The sequence below is a fragment of the Vipera berus genome (genome assembly GCF_964194415.1).
Source record: "Vipera berus genome assembly, chromosome: 2".
NCBI lineage: Eukaryota > Metazoa > Chordata > Lepidosauria > Squamata > Viperidae > Vipera > Vipera berus.
In genome coordinates this window covers 182,462,890-182,478,769 of record NC_138203.1, presented here as the reverse complement: position 1 = coordinate 182,478,769, position 15,880 = coordinate 182,462,890, and the positions used below count along the sequence as shown (strand labels likewise).

Here is a 15,880-nt window from a genome sequence, read left to right as displayed (position 1 = left end):
CTGCAACTTTCCATTAAACTACAGTAGTCACAGAAAATTCATTTGCCATTGAGCTAGAGGGCTTAGAGAACTATTTAGTGACTATTGAAACTAGCATTGTAGACCACAGAGGCAGGAATTGAACAATGAGCATGGTTAAAAGCAGAGATAATGGAAGAGGGAAGGAACAGAGAATAAGAGAGTAATTGATGAGAAAGCCTAATGCAGACAAAAGGACAACAGAATCATGGACTGGAGAGAAAGATGTGCCTGTACAGTACTTAATGTAGCAATGAGGAAAGTCACCGTGTGGGCTGCAGGTTGAAAGAGTAGAAAAGAAAAGTGCGTGTAAGACTAGATGGACACATAAAATTGGTCGCTTGCTACTTTGAGGAGCCCAGGGGAAGGGAACTGGAGGCAGCGAGCGCATAGAACCAGGAGTCCAGGCTGCAGTACATACACTGAGATTATTCCCTCGCGGTCGCGCCTTCCTCCTCTGTCGCAGCCATACAAGACGGTGCACACAGAAACGGGAAAGAAAGAGAGAGAAGGAAATAAATATAAAAGCATAGGGAGGTATAGGACCAAGGGGAAGGGAGGAGAAACTAGAATATAGTACTGTAAAGGGATGGAGGGGGGGGGGAGTGTAAGGAAAGAATAGTCAAGTTAATGTCATATTTACGCATAAAACCAGTCTAGCCCAGTGCTGAAAGCTTATCTCCTCCTTTGATTACTTCAACCAAAACTGACAAAGTTAGACAACACCACAAAGGGACAGGCAGTCTCAGACGGGATGAGTTGAGTCAGGCTGAGCTGAGCTGAGCAGAGCAGCAGAGATAACAGCAAGGCCCCATATCTTCCCCCAAACATGCCGCAACAAGCCCCAGCCATTGGAACCGTCAGCCACTGTTAAAAGCTGCAACATTATGCACAAACCAAACACGGACAAATACTCCAGCCCATAGTTTCCGAATTTTCCCATTTCTGCTATTTTAGTGTTTCCAGTCCAACCCAAGGGAAGCAGATTCTTGCTTCAGAAACTACAGGAAAATCTGCAAGTAGGGGTTGGTCCGTGGGAAAAAGAGGAACATTTATAAAATTAGAAAAGAAAGATGTTGAAAAATTACAGATAGGAAATCCATTGTCTATGTACTATTTGTTTGAATTTGACATATTATTTGTATCCTGTCAAAATATTGATAGACTGATGAAAGAGCTACTGTTTGGGGGCAGGAACTAATGAGTAAAATATGAATGATTATATTGCCTGGTTTATCCTAGTAGTCAAGGTTGGCCGTGTCTGCTCCCATGGGAGTTTTTTGGGCGATCCAATTCTTGAATTGTCTCTAAAGAACAGAAAAGCTGTTTTATCTGTTAGAACTATATAAGTAACCATTTTCCTTTGAAAGGTTATACAAAGTGGCACCTGCATAACCCTCTCCTCCAAAAGGGAGAAATAAAGATACATACACGTTTGCATGTATGTATGGATAGATATATATAGATGCAGATTTGAATACTATTATGATAGCATAATTTGAGAAAAAAGTTTTGCCATGATAGAGAAAGACTACGATCAAGTAATCTAGTGATTGTTGAACATGCTGTTTGACCAAGACAGCCTTTTACTGTACAAGCATGAGGTGAGGGTGATATAGAATAGGGAGTTAAGAAAGAGTCTTTTTCCAGTTGGTCACAAACTGAGAAAATAGCAAATAGGTGCTTTTATTTTCTTCATGGGTAACTGCATTTTAATTAATCACCCCTATTTTTTCTGCCACTGTTGTCAGTTTGACTGGTAGTAGTACCCTCATAAATATCTCATAAAGTGGATTTTTCAGAATGCTTTATTTTGCATATCTAGAGCAGTAAAATAGGAGGCATCTAGAAGCTTTCAGAGAGATGAATTAAACTTCCCTGAGCTGGAAACTATTATACTGTAGGAAGACTTGAAGCTCATCTTGAACTTTATGGTGATTACAGCGACAAAATTAAAGATACCTGCCCCTGTCATAGAAAGTATTAAGATGGCATCATCCCAACAAGCCAAAGATAAAATAATACTTTAGAGCAGAGGTCCCCAACCTTTTGGGCACCAGGGACTGTTTCCGTGGAGAGAGGTTTTTCCATGGACCAGAGGGGGTGTGGTTTTGTGTGCTGCCTGCATCTCGCGGATGGGGCTTTGCTTGTTTGTGCGGACTGGTTGCTGGCATGCCACAGCCCAGTACTGGTCCATGGCCTGGGGGTGAGAGACCTCTGATTTAGAGCAAATTAAAACTGTTAAGCCCACAAGAGGCTACACTCTTTTATCTGTAGTTAATTCTATTCTATTCTATTCTATTCTATTCTATTCTATTCTATTCTATTCTATTCTATTCTATTCTATTCTATTCTATTCTATTCTATTCTATTCTATTCTATTCTATTCTATTCTATTCTATTCTATTCTATTCTATTCTATTCCTCTATATCTATATCTATATCTATATCTCTGTCTCTATCATATCCATCCATCCATCCATCCATCCATCCATCCATCCATCCATCCATCCATCCATCCATCCATCTATCTATCTATCTATCTATCTATCTATCTATCTATCTATCTATCTATCTATCTATCTATCTATCTATCTATCTATCTATCTAATTTCTGTACTGCCCATTGGCTCTGGGCAATTCTTAAAGAAATATCTCTGTTGTAAAACTTCCTAATATAGTTTGAATTATTTCAAAGTCCTACAAAAATGAAGTGATTAAGAACATGTGCAAGGGCTTCTTGAATTTTCCAGTCTCTGCTATTTTTCTGAGATTGAAATAGTGAAAGACGTATTTGGAAAGTATCTCCTTGTCTGTTGGATTGTATTTCAGAGGGCACTGAAGTAAGTCCAGCTTCAAACTGTACATGCAATGTGATTAGTGTCTTCAGTGGAACATTTTAAAAGCTACTCTATTTGGAACAGAAAAGTAATGTAGGACTATTCATGCATTTCTGTGAGTAGAATGTATAAATGCAGTCACTAAAGGTACTCCCTGGGGTAAAGGTTGAAGTAAATGATTTAAATAAGATAATAAAAGAATCTAAATTGTATTCATTTGATTAGCACCAGCTAAGTGTCAGTTCAACAGAACTACATGATGAGTCAACCCTAAATTATATACTGGATAAGGATTTACCAGCAGTAACTATTTAACTATGTAATTTTCTTTAATTCTTAGGAAAAAAAATCCAGAGAACAAATAGCAACAGCAAAAATTCTATAGCAATGTCCAGGATTCATCTCAGCCAGACAAAAAAATAGGGCTGTCATGGAGTTCTTATGGTTTCTTGAAACTGTGACATAAGAGAAAAGGCAACCCTACCAAATGATGAAGAATTCTAATGACAGCATTGGGCAAGGAAAAATATGTGCATGCATATAGTATTAAGGAAACAAAATTACCAAATTTGGGAAGATCAAATACAGGCAGTGTGGTGGTGTGATAGTTATCACAGAGTATTACATTTCTTAGACATATTGTGACTTGGCTGAGATGACTTGGCTGATCCTTACTTTGAGCTGTCACTGTGAAACCTTTAGCAGATTCATCTTCTGTCCCCTTAATGCTCTCTGCCTCTGAGCTCTGATGATCTGAAGCAAAGCTCATGCAAAAGGGTAAAGGAGAATCAATACCATTTGCTGTCTTCCCTGTAAACAGGACCCATTGTTTTGCACCATAGTTCCCATGATTAGACTGTGTATAAAGCAACACTTTCCTCTAGGAACTGGTTAGACTAGTCTTCAATCAGACTACATTGCAGGCATTATTAATCCAGTACCAGTACTGAATCAAAGCATTCAGATTTTCTCCTGTATTTTCTAAATATGCATTATTATTATTGATGAGGTACCTTTGCTGAGAATACTGAAAACCAAATGCTATTCTAAATTAAAATGCAGTTTGCCCAAGGTAGCTTTCTTTTGTCAGAGATCATCATGGTGGGGATCCTTACCAGTCTAGTACAAAACAAAGGCAACTGCAGGAGTGGAAAAACAATGAAACAAATGCATGCCATTGTGACACAAAATCCTTTCCTTTAGAATCTGTGTTGTGATGTCACAAGCACATATATAAGGAGAAGAGCTTGCATGACAACACTATGACACTCATTTTGTCATTTTGAAGGCTATTGAATTCTGTGAACACTTTTATACACATCAGATGGACTGGGAAATGATTCCTATTACATTCAGCCAGTATCAATGACTACTGTATGATGACTAGAGACCGCATGAACTATAGTCCAGATTCCAACACATCAAGTTGGTAAAGACTATTAATACGATCATTACGTTTGTACTATAAAGGCAAGGCCACTGTTTTGTGGTTAGGTTGCCATAGCTGAAGTTTTCACCAAATTCCGACTCTTGAGATATTTGTAAATTAAGATGTAGTCCCTCCTGCCGGAAGCAAGAAGTATAGCTGTGCAAAAAATGTTGCAGATGGTACACTTACTTTGAGCAATTTCTTCAAATAACAGTATGCCCAAGCTCTCACTTGCACACATATACACAGAAACATAAAGATGCTTAGCCCGTTGGTAAAACAGTAAATGCTTCTACATAGCAGAGCATGCTAAGAGCGACTGCTGCTTGGCACATGCTTAGCAAAAGAGCCCCCACACTCAAGCTCGTCATTTCATCCTCCCCACCCTCAAACTAGCATAACACTGATAGCTGAGATTGCATCAGAACCTGTAAAATTTGCTACTATAACACATGCTGCATGCTAGATTAGGAAGAGAACATTGTTTAGCTGGACAATAGCTGCTGAAGGTCAGAGCCTTTACTCTGATAGGAGCTGCACTGTGACAGGCCATATCCAGATAGCTTCTCAAACTTGATAGCTTTTTGACAGCTGTAGCTTTTTCCTCCACTCGGCATTAAAGATGCAGAGAGAGGGGACATGACTAGCATCACAAAACAACCTTCTATAAACCAATAGAATAAAATAAATTTCTAGTTTGCTCACAGCGCCATTAGAGTAGAATTTGTGCATCCAACCAAGGATGCCAAAGGCAACAAAAAATGATTATTACTGAGGCATTAAATCTGGGTGAAACCATCATAGGACAGCCGTGCAGCAGGTATGTGAGCCAATGGAAAGGTAATTTGCACTTCCTAGGTATTAGAGGATGCTCCATTGTTACATTAGATAAAAGTAAAACAAGGCAGCCCACAAGGGCGCTTGTGAGAGAATTGGAGAAAGGAGTAGTGGGAATGCTGTCTTGGCTCCTGAATGGAAGGCAGGACATAAGTCCAATAAATAAATAAATATCTAAACTCCTTTATTCTTCTTGTGACAGAGATTTGGCATTTTTTCCCACCTTGGATGAAAAGTATCTCTTGAAGTAGGATTTGCTTATTTTGTTGTAATTTTTTTAAAAAAATATTTTAAGAAACACAGCTTGCTCCCATCATTTACTGTTTTAATTCTTGGCTACAATATGAGCTTAGTATGCTACTAGAGAACTTACATATGTGGTTTGGAGTAAATGTTATTTACTACTGGGCACTAGTTGTTGATGCAAATTGAAAGCAATGTGTACCAATTTCTCAATGGTTGCTGATTGTTAATGCATCATAATGATAGTTGAACAGGTAACAGTAGCTTGGAGTAGAGGCAGGGCAAAGTGTTTGCAGATCTGTACCTCTCATCATGCTGTTCTCTTTGCCAAGACTGAGAATGCACATTCATTTCTGTCTCTGCTGGATTGCTTGGCCCTTTTATGTGGATCACCAGCATAAGGATAGAAGGCTGTAAAAGAATTCATGAACTTCCCTGCCTAAGGTGAAATCTTGGTGTATTGGGAGAGGAATAGAGTTGCAGGCAGTGGTAGCCAGAAATGCTAACTTTGTGATATTACTAGGAGTTATATTAGTTTTTCCATCATCTGTGAATAACTACATCAGAATAGAGTTAACTTTGCGATAGTGGTGAATATCTGTAGCTCGGGTGTAGGATAAGGGTGAAGATTCGTTCTCAGTGCTTGTGGATTGGTTTCATTACCAGGCTTGGTAAATCTTCAGCAGAGTTTAGGGGGTTGTCAGTGTTCTTCTGTTTATAAAGGCTTTGTGTGATCAGTAGATCTTGTGATGGGTCAGGTGTGGGTGTGTCAAGTCAGGGTCTTGTGATGAGTCTTGTGATGGGTAAGGTGTGGGTGTATCAAGTGAGGGTCTTGTGATGGGTCAGGTGTGGGTGTGTCAAGTGAGGGTCTTGTGATGGGGAGTTTACATCAGGTGAGGGTCACTGGGAAGTGCTGGTTGGGGGAGTTTGCATGGGTTGGTTGAGGGTTGGTGCTGTCTCTGGCTGGCTGTGCAGTTGATTTGGATTCTGAGGGGTTCGTAGGCTGGTTGTAGGCTGGTCAATGTGTCTGTTGATGAAATTGCTTGTGGAATGCCAGTGTGGCCAATGATTTTTGTATTGCTCCAATCAATCTGGTATTGTTTGATGTCAGGGGGAGGGTAGAGATTAAGGATTTGGGATTGTGGTGTTTGACTGCCAGCTGGTGTTCATGGATCTTGGTTTTTAATTTATGTGATATTTCTCCCACATAGAATTGGTTGCAATTGTTAAACTTGATTTTGTAGATTACATTTTTTCTTTTGTCCTTCTGTATCATGTCTTTGATTCTTCTGATACATGTAAAAGCACACTTTCAATAATATTTTTAGAAGCAATATCACAAATTTTCTAGCTTAGGAGAAATAAGCGTCTTCCATGAATTTAATGAGTTCAAAATGTCCAAGAGGTAGTGTCAAGAGGAAGAAGTATTGATACATGGACATCTTCAGTCACAGATGGAAAAGACCAACCTATACTTGTCCCTCAACCATGTCAGTATGCAGCCTATGACTAAGTGGGATTGGAGAGTCCTAAAGGATAATAGATGCTGTGATCGGCAATAGGCAGTGTATTTCATATACCCCTTTCTAAATGGATAAATGTATTATTATTTTAAAAAATTCTGAAGAACTTTTTTTAAATTTTATATTTATGTTATGACATCATCTCTTTTTCAAGTGTAATTTAAATGAAAGATCACATTGAAAAGTAACCCTACCCTTTCTGGATATAAGTAACAAATGATCTTAATTGTCTTTGGGGAAACATTTGCTGGAATGTGTTTTCATTTCATTTCTGATGTAAAAGCAAAGCGTTCACAGCATAATAATTCCTGGAAAGACTGTGCAGTCCTTATCTGAAGAACAGGACAGGAAGGTTGGGAAACATTCTTTCATTTTGCATCAGTACGGGCCCTAGCATCACTGTCTCCTTAAGTGAGTGAATACTTGTCAAAGAGAACGACAACCTTAGAAACAAGAGGATGCTGAGATGAGGAAGGTACCATAGCTTTCAAGTTCAAACAGGATGCAAATTTAAAAAAGAAAACCCTCACCTGGTTTTCAGCAGGCAATCGTGGCATGGAGGCAGCTCTTCCGTGGCCCTCCATGGGTAAGTACTGATCACTATCTGAGTAGCCATCTTTTGCCATCTCCCGCATCTCTACAGACTTAATTAGACAAGGAGGACATTCGGATCAGAAGAAGAAACAAATAAAAGAAATGCTATTCTTTTTAACAGCTGGGGAATTGGGAGAAACTGAAATAGTAAAATTGCAAAGCTGAACAGATACTGCAAATTTTTTTTTAAAAAAATACTTAGTTGTTGCTAAATGTTATTTTAAGTGCTTTTTCTAGCATAGCAGATTTCATTATTCTCTAGCTCTTCCAAAGTTTTCTACCCAAGGTCAGAAGAAATGAACATTTGTTCCAATACATGCATCTCTATGTCCCAAGAAACTTTAAAGACAAAACTAAACGCTGAGATATTCTTGGAGTTCCCAGAATACAGCACTACCTTATTGGTACAAGAAAAATATCCCCAAAGTAGTAGTAGTAGTAGTAGTAGTAGTAGTAGTAGTAGTAGTAGTAAAGTTAGAAGGGACCTTGGAGGTCATCTAGTCCATCTGCCTGATCAGGCAGGAAGCCCTATACCACAGGTCTGCAACCCGCGGCTCCCAGTTCTCTGCCATGCGCAGTCCCCCCCAAAAAAATGTAGGACTAAAAAAGTTCAACCAATCAATTCAAATATGCAGGATAGGTACATATCTCGCCTTGGCTCCACTCTTCAGTTAAACCCCGTTCTGCGCATGCGCGCATGTATGCACATGCGCACACATTTTTTGCGGCTCCCAGTTTTTCCTTTTGTGAGGGAACCGGTTCCGAGTGGCTCTTTCACTGTTTCAGGTTGCTGACCCCTGCCCTATACCATTTCAGACAAATGGCTGTCCAGTCTCTTCTTAAAAACGTCCAGTGTTAGAGCATTCACAGCTTCTGGAGGCAGGTTGTCACACACTGGAACGCTGGTGCTTCAACACTGGAATATACATGAGCAATACAGGTACTCACTGTATATTCTGTTGATATGATGACATTTGGAAAAGCCCTTAGACTAGATGGGATAATCGTAGACCCTTGTATAAAAAAAATTAAGACGTATGTTCTGTCCATCTGGGGATATTTTAGGTCTTTTTTTTTCGAAAATAAAGTGCTGCAAGTGTTATATATGAAGCTTACTTCACTGAGATTATGAAATCTGTTATGGATCCTACCGATGTACTTCAGCTGGTATCTATGTCAAAAGTTGTTGCTCAGATTTTGCAGCTACATTTCTGAGATTTCAATAGTTATTACTTGCAATAACCTATCCTGCATATTCTGGTTATATGAAAGTGCATCAAGTGCACATAATATATGGCTTCTATTTGATATAACAGCTTTGTACGCAGGTAACATTCATCTACCTATACTGCTAGCTTCTTTGGATGTGAAAAAGCTTTTCATATGGGTCAAATCAAGCTTATAACTAAGTTTAGATTTCCTATGTATTTTATTTCTTTTACTATAATTTACTATCTTAATTTTATCAGTGGTTAAAATGCACCATGGAATTCATTAGGAATGTTCTAATAAAAGAGAATATTTGTAGGTTTGGGTTCAAATGAGGGGTCCTTGGTGCTTTCTGAGCTTGACTGTTTCTAGGACTGGAACGGATGATGTTACTTAGTTTAAGTAATGAAACGCCTGGAAGAAAACAAAGTCGGAGAGCACCAAGAATCTCTCATTAGAAACGTCCCTCAACTCCATTAATTTTAAATTTTGTGTTATAAACTTTGGTAAGCCCAGTAAAACAATCTGATGAAATTAAAGAAATTAGTTTAGCTGAATATCATTAAGATATCATTTTATGGAGATTATATTTTGGGTATTTTTTTCAATGTTCACAATTTTTATGTAAATTTGTAGAAATTACTGATGCAAAAATGGGAGTAAATCAAATATGATACCATGAGTAACAAAGTGCAAAAGTTGTAGAAATAATTAGTCTGTATATAATTGTACAATAACTACTACTTTCCCTAGGAAAATATCCAGTTTAATATATAAGAACAGTTCAAAATTTATCATGGAGGTAAAATACAATATAGAGATAGAGAAAAAGGCTGTTGAATTTATGAAGAAGAATTGATATTTATTTATTTATTTATTAAATGTATTTGCTACCCATCTTGTCACGAGGTGACACATACATTTTGAATCAAGACTGATACTTAAAGAGCAATGCCTATGTTAATTCCATTTAAATATTTAAAATAAATTGATAATGTTTTTTATGGAAAGAAATACCCATGTTCCTTTTGTTAATATGCTATCTTTGTTATGATGATGATGATTTTAATTTACCTAATTTGAAACAATACAGTTAGATTTATCTATTAATTTCAATCATCTAATTAGGATAGAATTTATATTGATTAGTTGACATTGTGGGCTCAGTTTGAGAGAGATTACTTTCTACTCTTTCAATCCTTGAAAATTCTTGGTTTTAATTATAATATGTATTTGATTACCTTTCCAGCACTGAAGGTGGTTAAATATATCTGTCCCCAACCTGATCCTACATATCCAAGGAAATACATTCCTGAAGTGCTTTTCATGTGAACCAGGAGAGGTCTGACATGTAGAGCAATTGTAGAATAAAATTTGGAAGCATCCTCCTAAATCCATAAGTTCACAGTCTAAGGTCACTTCCAGATTCTTCAAAGGAAGTGTACAGTAGAATAATTGTGTAGCTATTTTGAGGATGTAATAATAATAATAGTAATAATAATAAGAGTTGGAAGGTGTCAATAATCTCTTGCTATTAATAACAACTCAATCCTTTTCCAGACATAAGCAACCATATACAGATAGTCCTTGACTTACTACCGATCACTTAGTGACTGTCTGAAGTTATGACAGACCTCTGATGCTTCCCCCAGTCATGTGGTTGGATTTTGGGTATTTGGCAACTGGTCCACATTTATGGCTGTTTGAAGCATGCTGCAATCACACGATTACACTTTATGATTTTTTTAACAGAAGCCCAGTGCAGACAGTGGATTTATATAACAACTATAGTATTCACTTAATGACCCTGGTGTTTGCTTTACACCAACCGCAAAAAAAAGTCATAAAATCAGGTGCAGTCATGTAGTGACTATTTGACAACCAACATGACTTAAGACTATAATTCCAGGCTCAATTATGATTGTAAGTTGAGGAATACCTGTGTGGGGTGATTCATTAATGCAGAATGTTGGCTGTGAGATGACTTTAGCATAAGAGGTGAATAGATGTTAATAATCACCACTATTATTAAATGTATCTTACAGCTGCTAATACATTCCCTTTGAGTCAATTAATCACTACATATTATTGTAGAACTTTTACTATATGTTGAATAACACATTAATACAAATGTCTGTAAATAGTTAATGGATTAAGTTAATGGATCCTTAAGTTAAGTTAATGGATCCTTCACTGGAGGATAGGACTGCCTATTACCTCAAGCAGGAGATACTGAACATCAGTGAAATTTACATATACACGCATATGTAATTTCTCAGAATAAAACTTGCAAAATGCACACAGTTTGGGTATTGTGCTTGTGAAGGTTTGCTTTATTTTTGAAGCCCAATTTTTTCTTTAAAAATACAAACAAGATCAATTCACACAATATTATATGAGTGAAAGGGAAAGATGAACAGTCTGCCTTCACTACAAATACAGTTTGCAACTCAACATATACTTATTGTATTGCGCTATCAAAGTGTCATAAAGTAGTTAGAATGGTGAGGCAATAACTGTGGTTATGTGTCACTCAAATAAATACTCAATCCGTATTGGCTTAATCAAGTTCTATCTTTTGGTCCTATGATCTGATGGAATATAGAACTTCTCACAGTAAACAAAACTTTTCTGAAAAATGCTGCTGTATAGCTGGCTTTATGGGTGCATGACAGGCAGGGATAAGAAAAACAAAAAGCAGAGATAGATAACTGCCAGTTCAAACACCTTGCTGGCATACAAACCACCTGGGAATTGATCCGGCTATTGGGTATTTCCTCTAAGCGCCCCCGCTCTGGGCTCCAGGTTCCTGTCTTCTGGAACATCTCCTGTGCTCTTTGCGTGACCCATGACTCACTTTCCTTCATTCCTCCTTCCAGTACACTCCTGGAAATAGACAGAAAAGTCATATTCCAACCATACATTTTCCAAACCATTATGAATCTATGTGCACAATCATAATCCGTTTATTTGTCCATTCCCCAAGCATTTGTAACTCATGTGTAAATAAAAAACACTTTTAAGTTGCCCTTGCTTTTCCAGATCTGTGTTGATATTCCAGCAATATAATTGGCTGTGTTTATATTGCTAGTCTAGAAGATGAAGTGTGATCATTGTGTTCTCCAGTGCACTGCACCATCACGTCGTCTTCACAAAAAAGGCTGGAAGACTGGGGAGGGGCATAGCAAGACTTCCTTGGAATGGGAAACTGACTATCTTTATTGACTACAAAAGTGCATCTCTGAGCTTCTTGATGTTAATAGTAATGTGACTGTGGTGATAACACTGTGTCAGTTGCCAGGTCCCACGTGGCTTTTGAAGGCTAAGTAATACTACAAAATGAAAAAGCAGTTCTCAGCTACAAAATAGTCTCCAATCTCTGGCCTACAGTGATCGGTAATGTCTCTACAGTATTTCATATTGTCATCTATCATGTCCTTTTTGTAGATGTTATGGATGGAATATTTGGCCTCAAAATAAGGCACAGATTTACTGTCTCCAGTGTCAGAGTATTAACCATTCACTGAATTTCTAATGCACTAGTAATGACAATGGTTCAGTAAATGTGTCATCTGAAGTACTTGCTTCTGTATGGATGGAACTATCTTATATAAACTAGCACTCACATTCCACCTCCTTGATCCAGTTGAGAGGAAGGAAGGGCATTTTGTCCTTGGCCACCTTCTTGTGATGGAGAAGGTGGTTCCATGCGCTGGAACATAAGTGGTGTCCGGTTCTAAAGGGAACAGGGTGATACACATATTTATGTCAAAAAACTTGGAGATATTTTCTAATCTAGACACATCAGATCACCGTTTTTTCCTTCAGTAAATTTTCAACCACTTGGAAAACTGTTAGAACAAATGATTTGTCGTTTGCCTTCCAACTTCATAAATTTGAGAATATGAAAATAACAGTTCTAAGGAGACCTAGCTCACAGATTGCAAAAAAGGAAATCACAATTATTATTATATTGAAACAAGAAAGGACTTTTAAATTATTTTTATATTGTGCATCTGTTCTTTGCTGTTGAAGTTTCTTGGCTCTCTAAAACAGGGCTTTTCAACTTTTTCACCCATTGTACCACTTTTAGGATATGGCAATATCCGAGTACCACCAGTCGCCTAGCAAGGTGTCAAAAACCTGATGACAAAAAAAGGAAAAAATGAAGTACAGGTAGTCCTCGACTTACAACAGTTTGCTTAGTGACTGTTCAAAGTTACTGAAAAAAGTGCCCCCCAAGCCACAGCCGAGCAAGACACCTGCCTGCCCGCTCTTCCTCCTGTCTGAGGTTTTCATTGTTGTGAGCATTTCTGTTAAGGATTGGCAGCAGGAGTGGGGTGTGTGTGTGTGTGGGGTTGTTTGGTTTTTATTCCCCCCATATGCTGGGTGGTTGCAGCAGGTTTTGGTCACTTCACATGACCCTGGGACACTGTGACCGTCATAAATATGAATCAGTTGCCTAGCATCTGAATGTAAATCACAAGATCCTGGAGATGCTGCAACATTCCAGCTGATCGGCGCTTCTTCTGGGCTCAGCAGATATGCCGGGATCAGTGCCGAGCTCCAGCTGGAGCCTGGCACTGATCCTGGTGCTTCTGCTGAGCCCTGACAGCCCTGCATCTCCAGCCATCTCTTGCTCAGGCTTGTACAGTGTTGCCATCGGTTCAGCTCATCCCCCCCCACCCCGCTACCACTTTAATAGGATGGTCACATACCACCTGCTAGGTGCCAATGTACCACAGGTGGTACCCATACCATTGGTTGAAAAGCCCTGCTCTAAAATCACTTAATTAAAGGAGAATATAAAATTATATAGATTTGCACACATGCATGCAAGTGATGGAATTTTCTAGCCAGGCCATAGCACTTTGTGAAACATATTTTGGTCCACTGTGAACCTGTCCAAGACTTGTTGTACTCCAGAATGATCAATTAATTGCATTTAATGGGCTGAATTGTAACCTAACATGTGTAACAAGAATTAGGAGTAATCACTAAAGAAAAACATCACCTTTAAAAAATTTTAAGGTTATTTTAAAGTACACATGATTTGCTGTAAATGGAAAGCATTCGTCAACCTTTTCAGATTTGGAAACTGTGGCATATTTTTTTTTACATTTACAGTTTTCACATACCTGCTCCTCCCTCATGGCCTGCAACCTCTTAGCCTTACTCTGGCGGTAATACTCCATGATCATCATGGCTGCATAGATTTTCCCCACTGTCAAGTCAGTAGCTGCAAAGTAAGAAAAACAAAACAAAAATCAAACATCATCCTCCAGCTTAGTGCTTCCTTGGCAACTCTCCAGCCTTTAGATTAAAAATATTTGACCAGTGGCATTCTCTCAGGATACTACACCAGCTGCCCCAATGGCTATTTGGAAGGGAAATGGAAGTTCAGTGATTCAGCCTTCGAATATAAACCATCACATAATGAGGCACAGTACAAATAGCCTTGAATAGCAAATCTAATGGGAATATTTTATGAAGCAGTACACTGCAGGCAGTCAGGAGGAGGAGGAGGAGGAGGAAGGAGAAGGAGAAGATGACTTTGTATTCTGATCGGTTATAACAATTTTATGCTTTGCAAAAACATACAAAGTCCTGCTTTTCTTCCAGAGTAAGCTTTCTGTCTAAATCAGCAAGAAGCAAATCAGTGGCTAAGCACCCCAGAAGCCTCCTGCATTTTAGAGTAGCTTTCTCTTCTATCCCTCTCATATATCTAATCCAGGGCAAAGTGCAGCCTAAATGAGGATAGTTCAGAGGGTTTTAACTTCAATATTCTTCATCATTCTAAGGGAAGAGGAAAAGGTATGTCATAATCTAAGCTGATGGTTTAGGATATTGGATTTTTCTCCTCCAGTAATACATAGGGAAATTACTGTGAGCTAATGAAATATCTAGTGAATATTTCCATCAGAAGGTAGTGATCTGTGCCATCCAGAATTGGAAAATTAGACAAACCTCCTGCCACTCCCCCAAATTCTATGACTGCACATCTCTGGCTCAGAATTAAAGGAGAAAACAGTGCGTTAGAACAATAAAGTAAAGGTAAAGGTAAAGGTTCCCCCGCACATGCGTGCTAGTCGTTTCCGACTATAGGGGGCCGGTGCTCATCTCCGTTTCAAAGCCGAAGAGCCAGCGCTTGTCTGAGGACGTCTCCGTGGTCATGTGGCCGGCATGACTAGACGCCAAAGGCTCACGGAACGCTGTTACCTTCCCACCGGAGTGGTCCCTATTTTTCTACTTGCATTTTTTACGTGATTAAAAGAGGTTAGGGACCTCTTAGCTAGCTTTTGGATTTTGGAAAAATGAAATAAATATCTGTGTAGTTATCAGTTATAGCCACACAGCTGAAATAAGTTACAATGAATTTCAAGAAAAGGCATCCAAAAACTGATACTGATAGTTAAAAATGGTTTTTAACATCATGTTATTTTTAATGCTTAAATGGCTTATAAAGAGAGTTTTTAGTCCAAAAACAGGATAAAGATGAAGATATGAAACTATTCCTATTTTCTATCTGGAAGAATTATAATAACTAATGTAAAGTACTGAATTAGAAATTTGGTTCTTTAAAATAATTTTTTCCTTAGCTTTCTGAAAAGGTTTTTTTTTTGCTCAAAATAATTTTTTCATATGTTCTTACTTATTATAAAAGGATTATAAAGTAGTAGTTGCATACTGAGAAAATGACAGAAAAGTAGAAATAGATAGGGTTGGCATAGATGAGGCTGACACTGAGAGTAATGATTAAAAATTTCTTACATTTATGAGGGGTGACCAGAAGATCTAGAGTTTTCTGGGATAGGTTGGGCCAGATCGCCATCATCTCTTTTCTCAACTCAGCATCCATCTGCTGTTTGTCAGCCCCCCCTGGAAGATTCAAACCAAGAATGAGAGGAAATAACAAATGGCTAGACACCCCAATTCTACTTCTTCCCATTGAAATGTTAAATATTTACTGTTTATCAGTGCCAACACTAATTTTGCTTTTAAAAATGCTATTACAGTTTATATTCAAATTTGATAAAATTATTCTTTAAAAATGTTTAGCCGTTTAACAATCACTTCAAATTAGAGGTGAAAAATAGCATTTCTGATTGTCTGTGATCTGAAAACATTTCTATAATTATCTGGCAAGTCAAAAGAGATGAATTCTAGCACCATTTTCTGTCTCATGT

At 38.1% G+C, this 15,880-nt stretch overlaps 1 protein-coding gene across 1 annotated transcript in view; it reads right to left on the bottom strand.

Moving 5' to 3' along the window:
• Positions 1-15,880, bottom strand: part of CACNA1A (calcium voltage-gated channel subunit alpha1 A) — a gene marked incomplete at its 3' end in the record, with an annotated part of 288,487 nt that overhangs the window by 26,568 nt on the left and 246,039 nt on the right. The window contains exons 39-44 of the mRNA XM_081320424.1: positions 15,465-15,572; positions 13,832-13,932; positions 12,320-12,429; positions 11,441-11,579; positions 7,421-7,534; positions 440-475 (exon numbers count right to left, since the gene is read on the bottom strand). Of these exons, the coding sequence (XP_081176550.1) occupies positions 440-475; positions 7,421-7,534; positions 11,441-11,579; positions 12,320-12,429; positions 13,832-13,932; positions 15,465-15,572 (608 nt within the window). The remainder of the gene's footprint in view (positions 1-439; positions 476-7,420; positions 7,535-11,440; positions 11,580-12,319; positions 12,430-13,831; positions 13,933-15,464; positions 15,573-15,880) is intronic.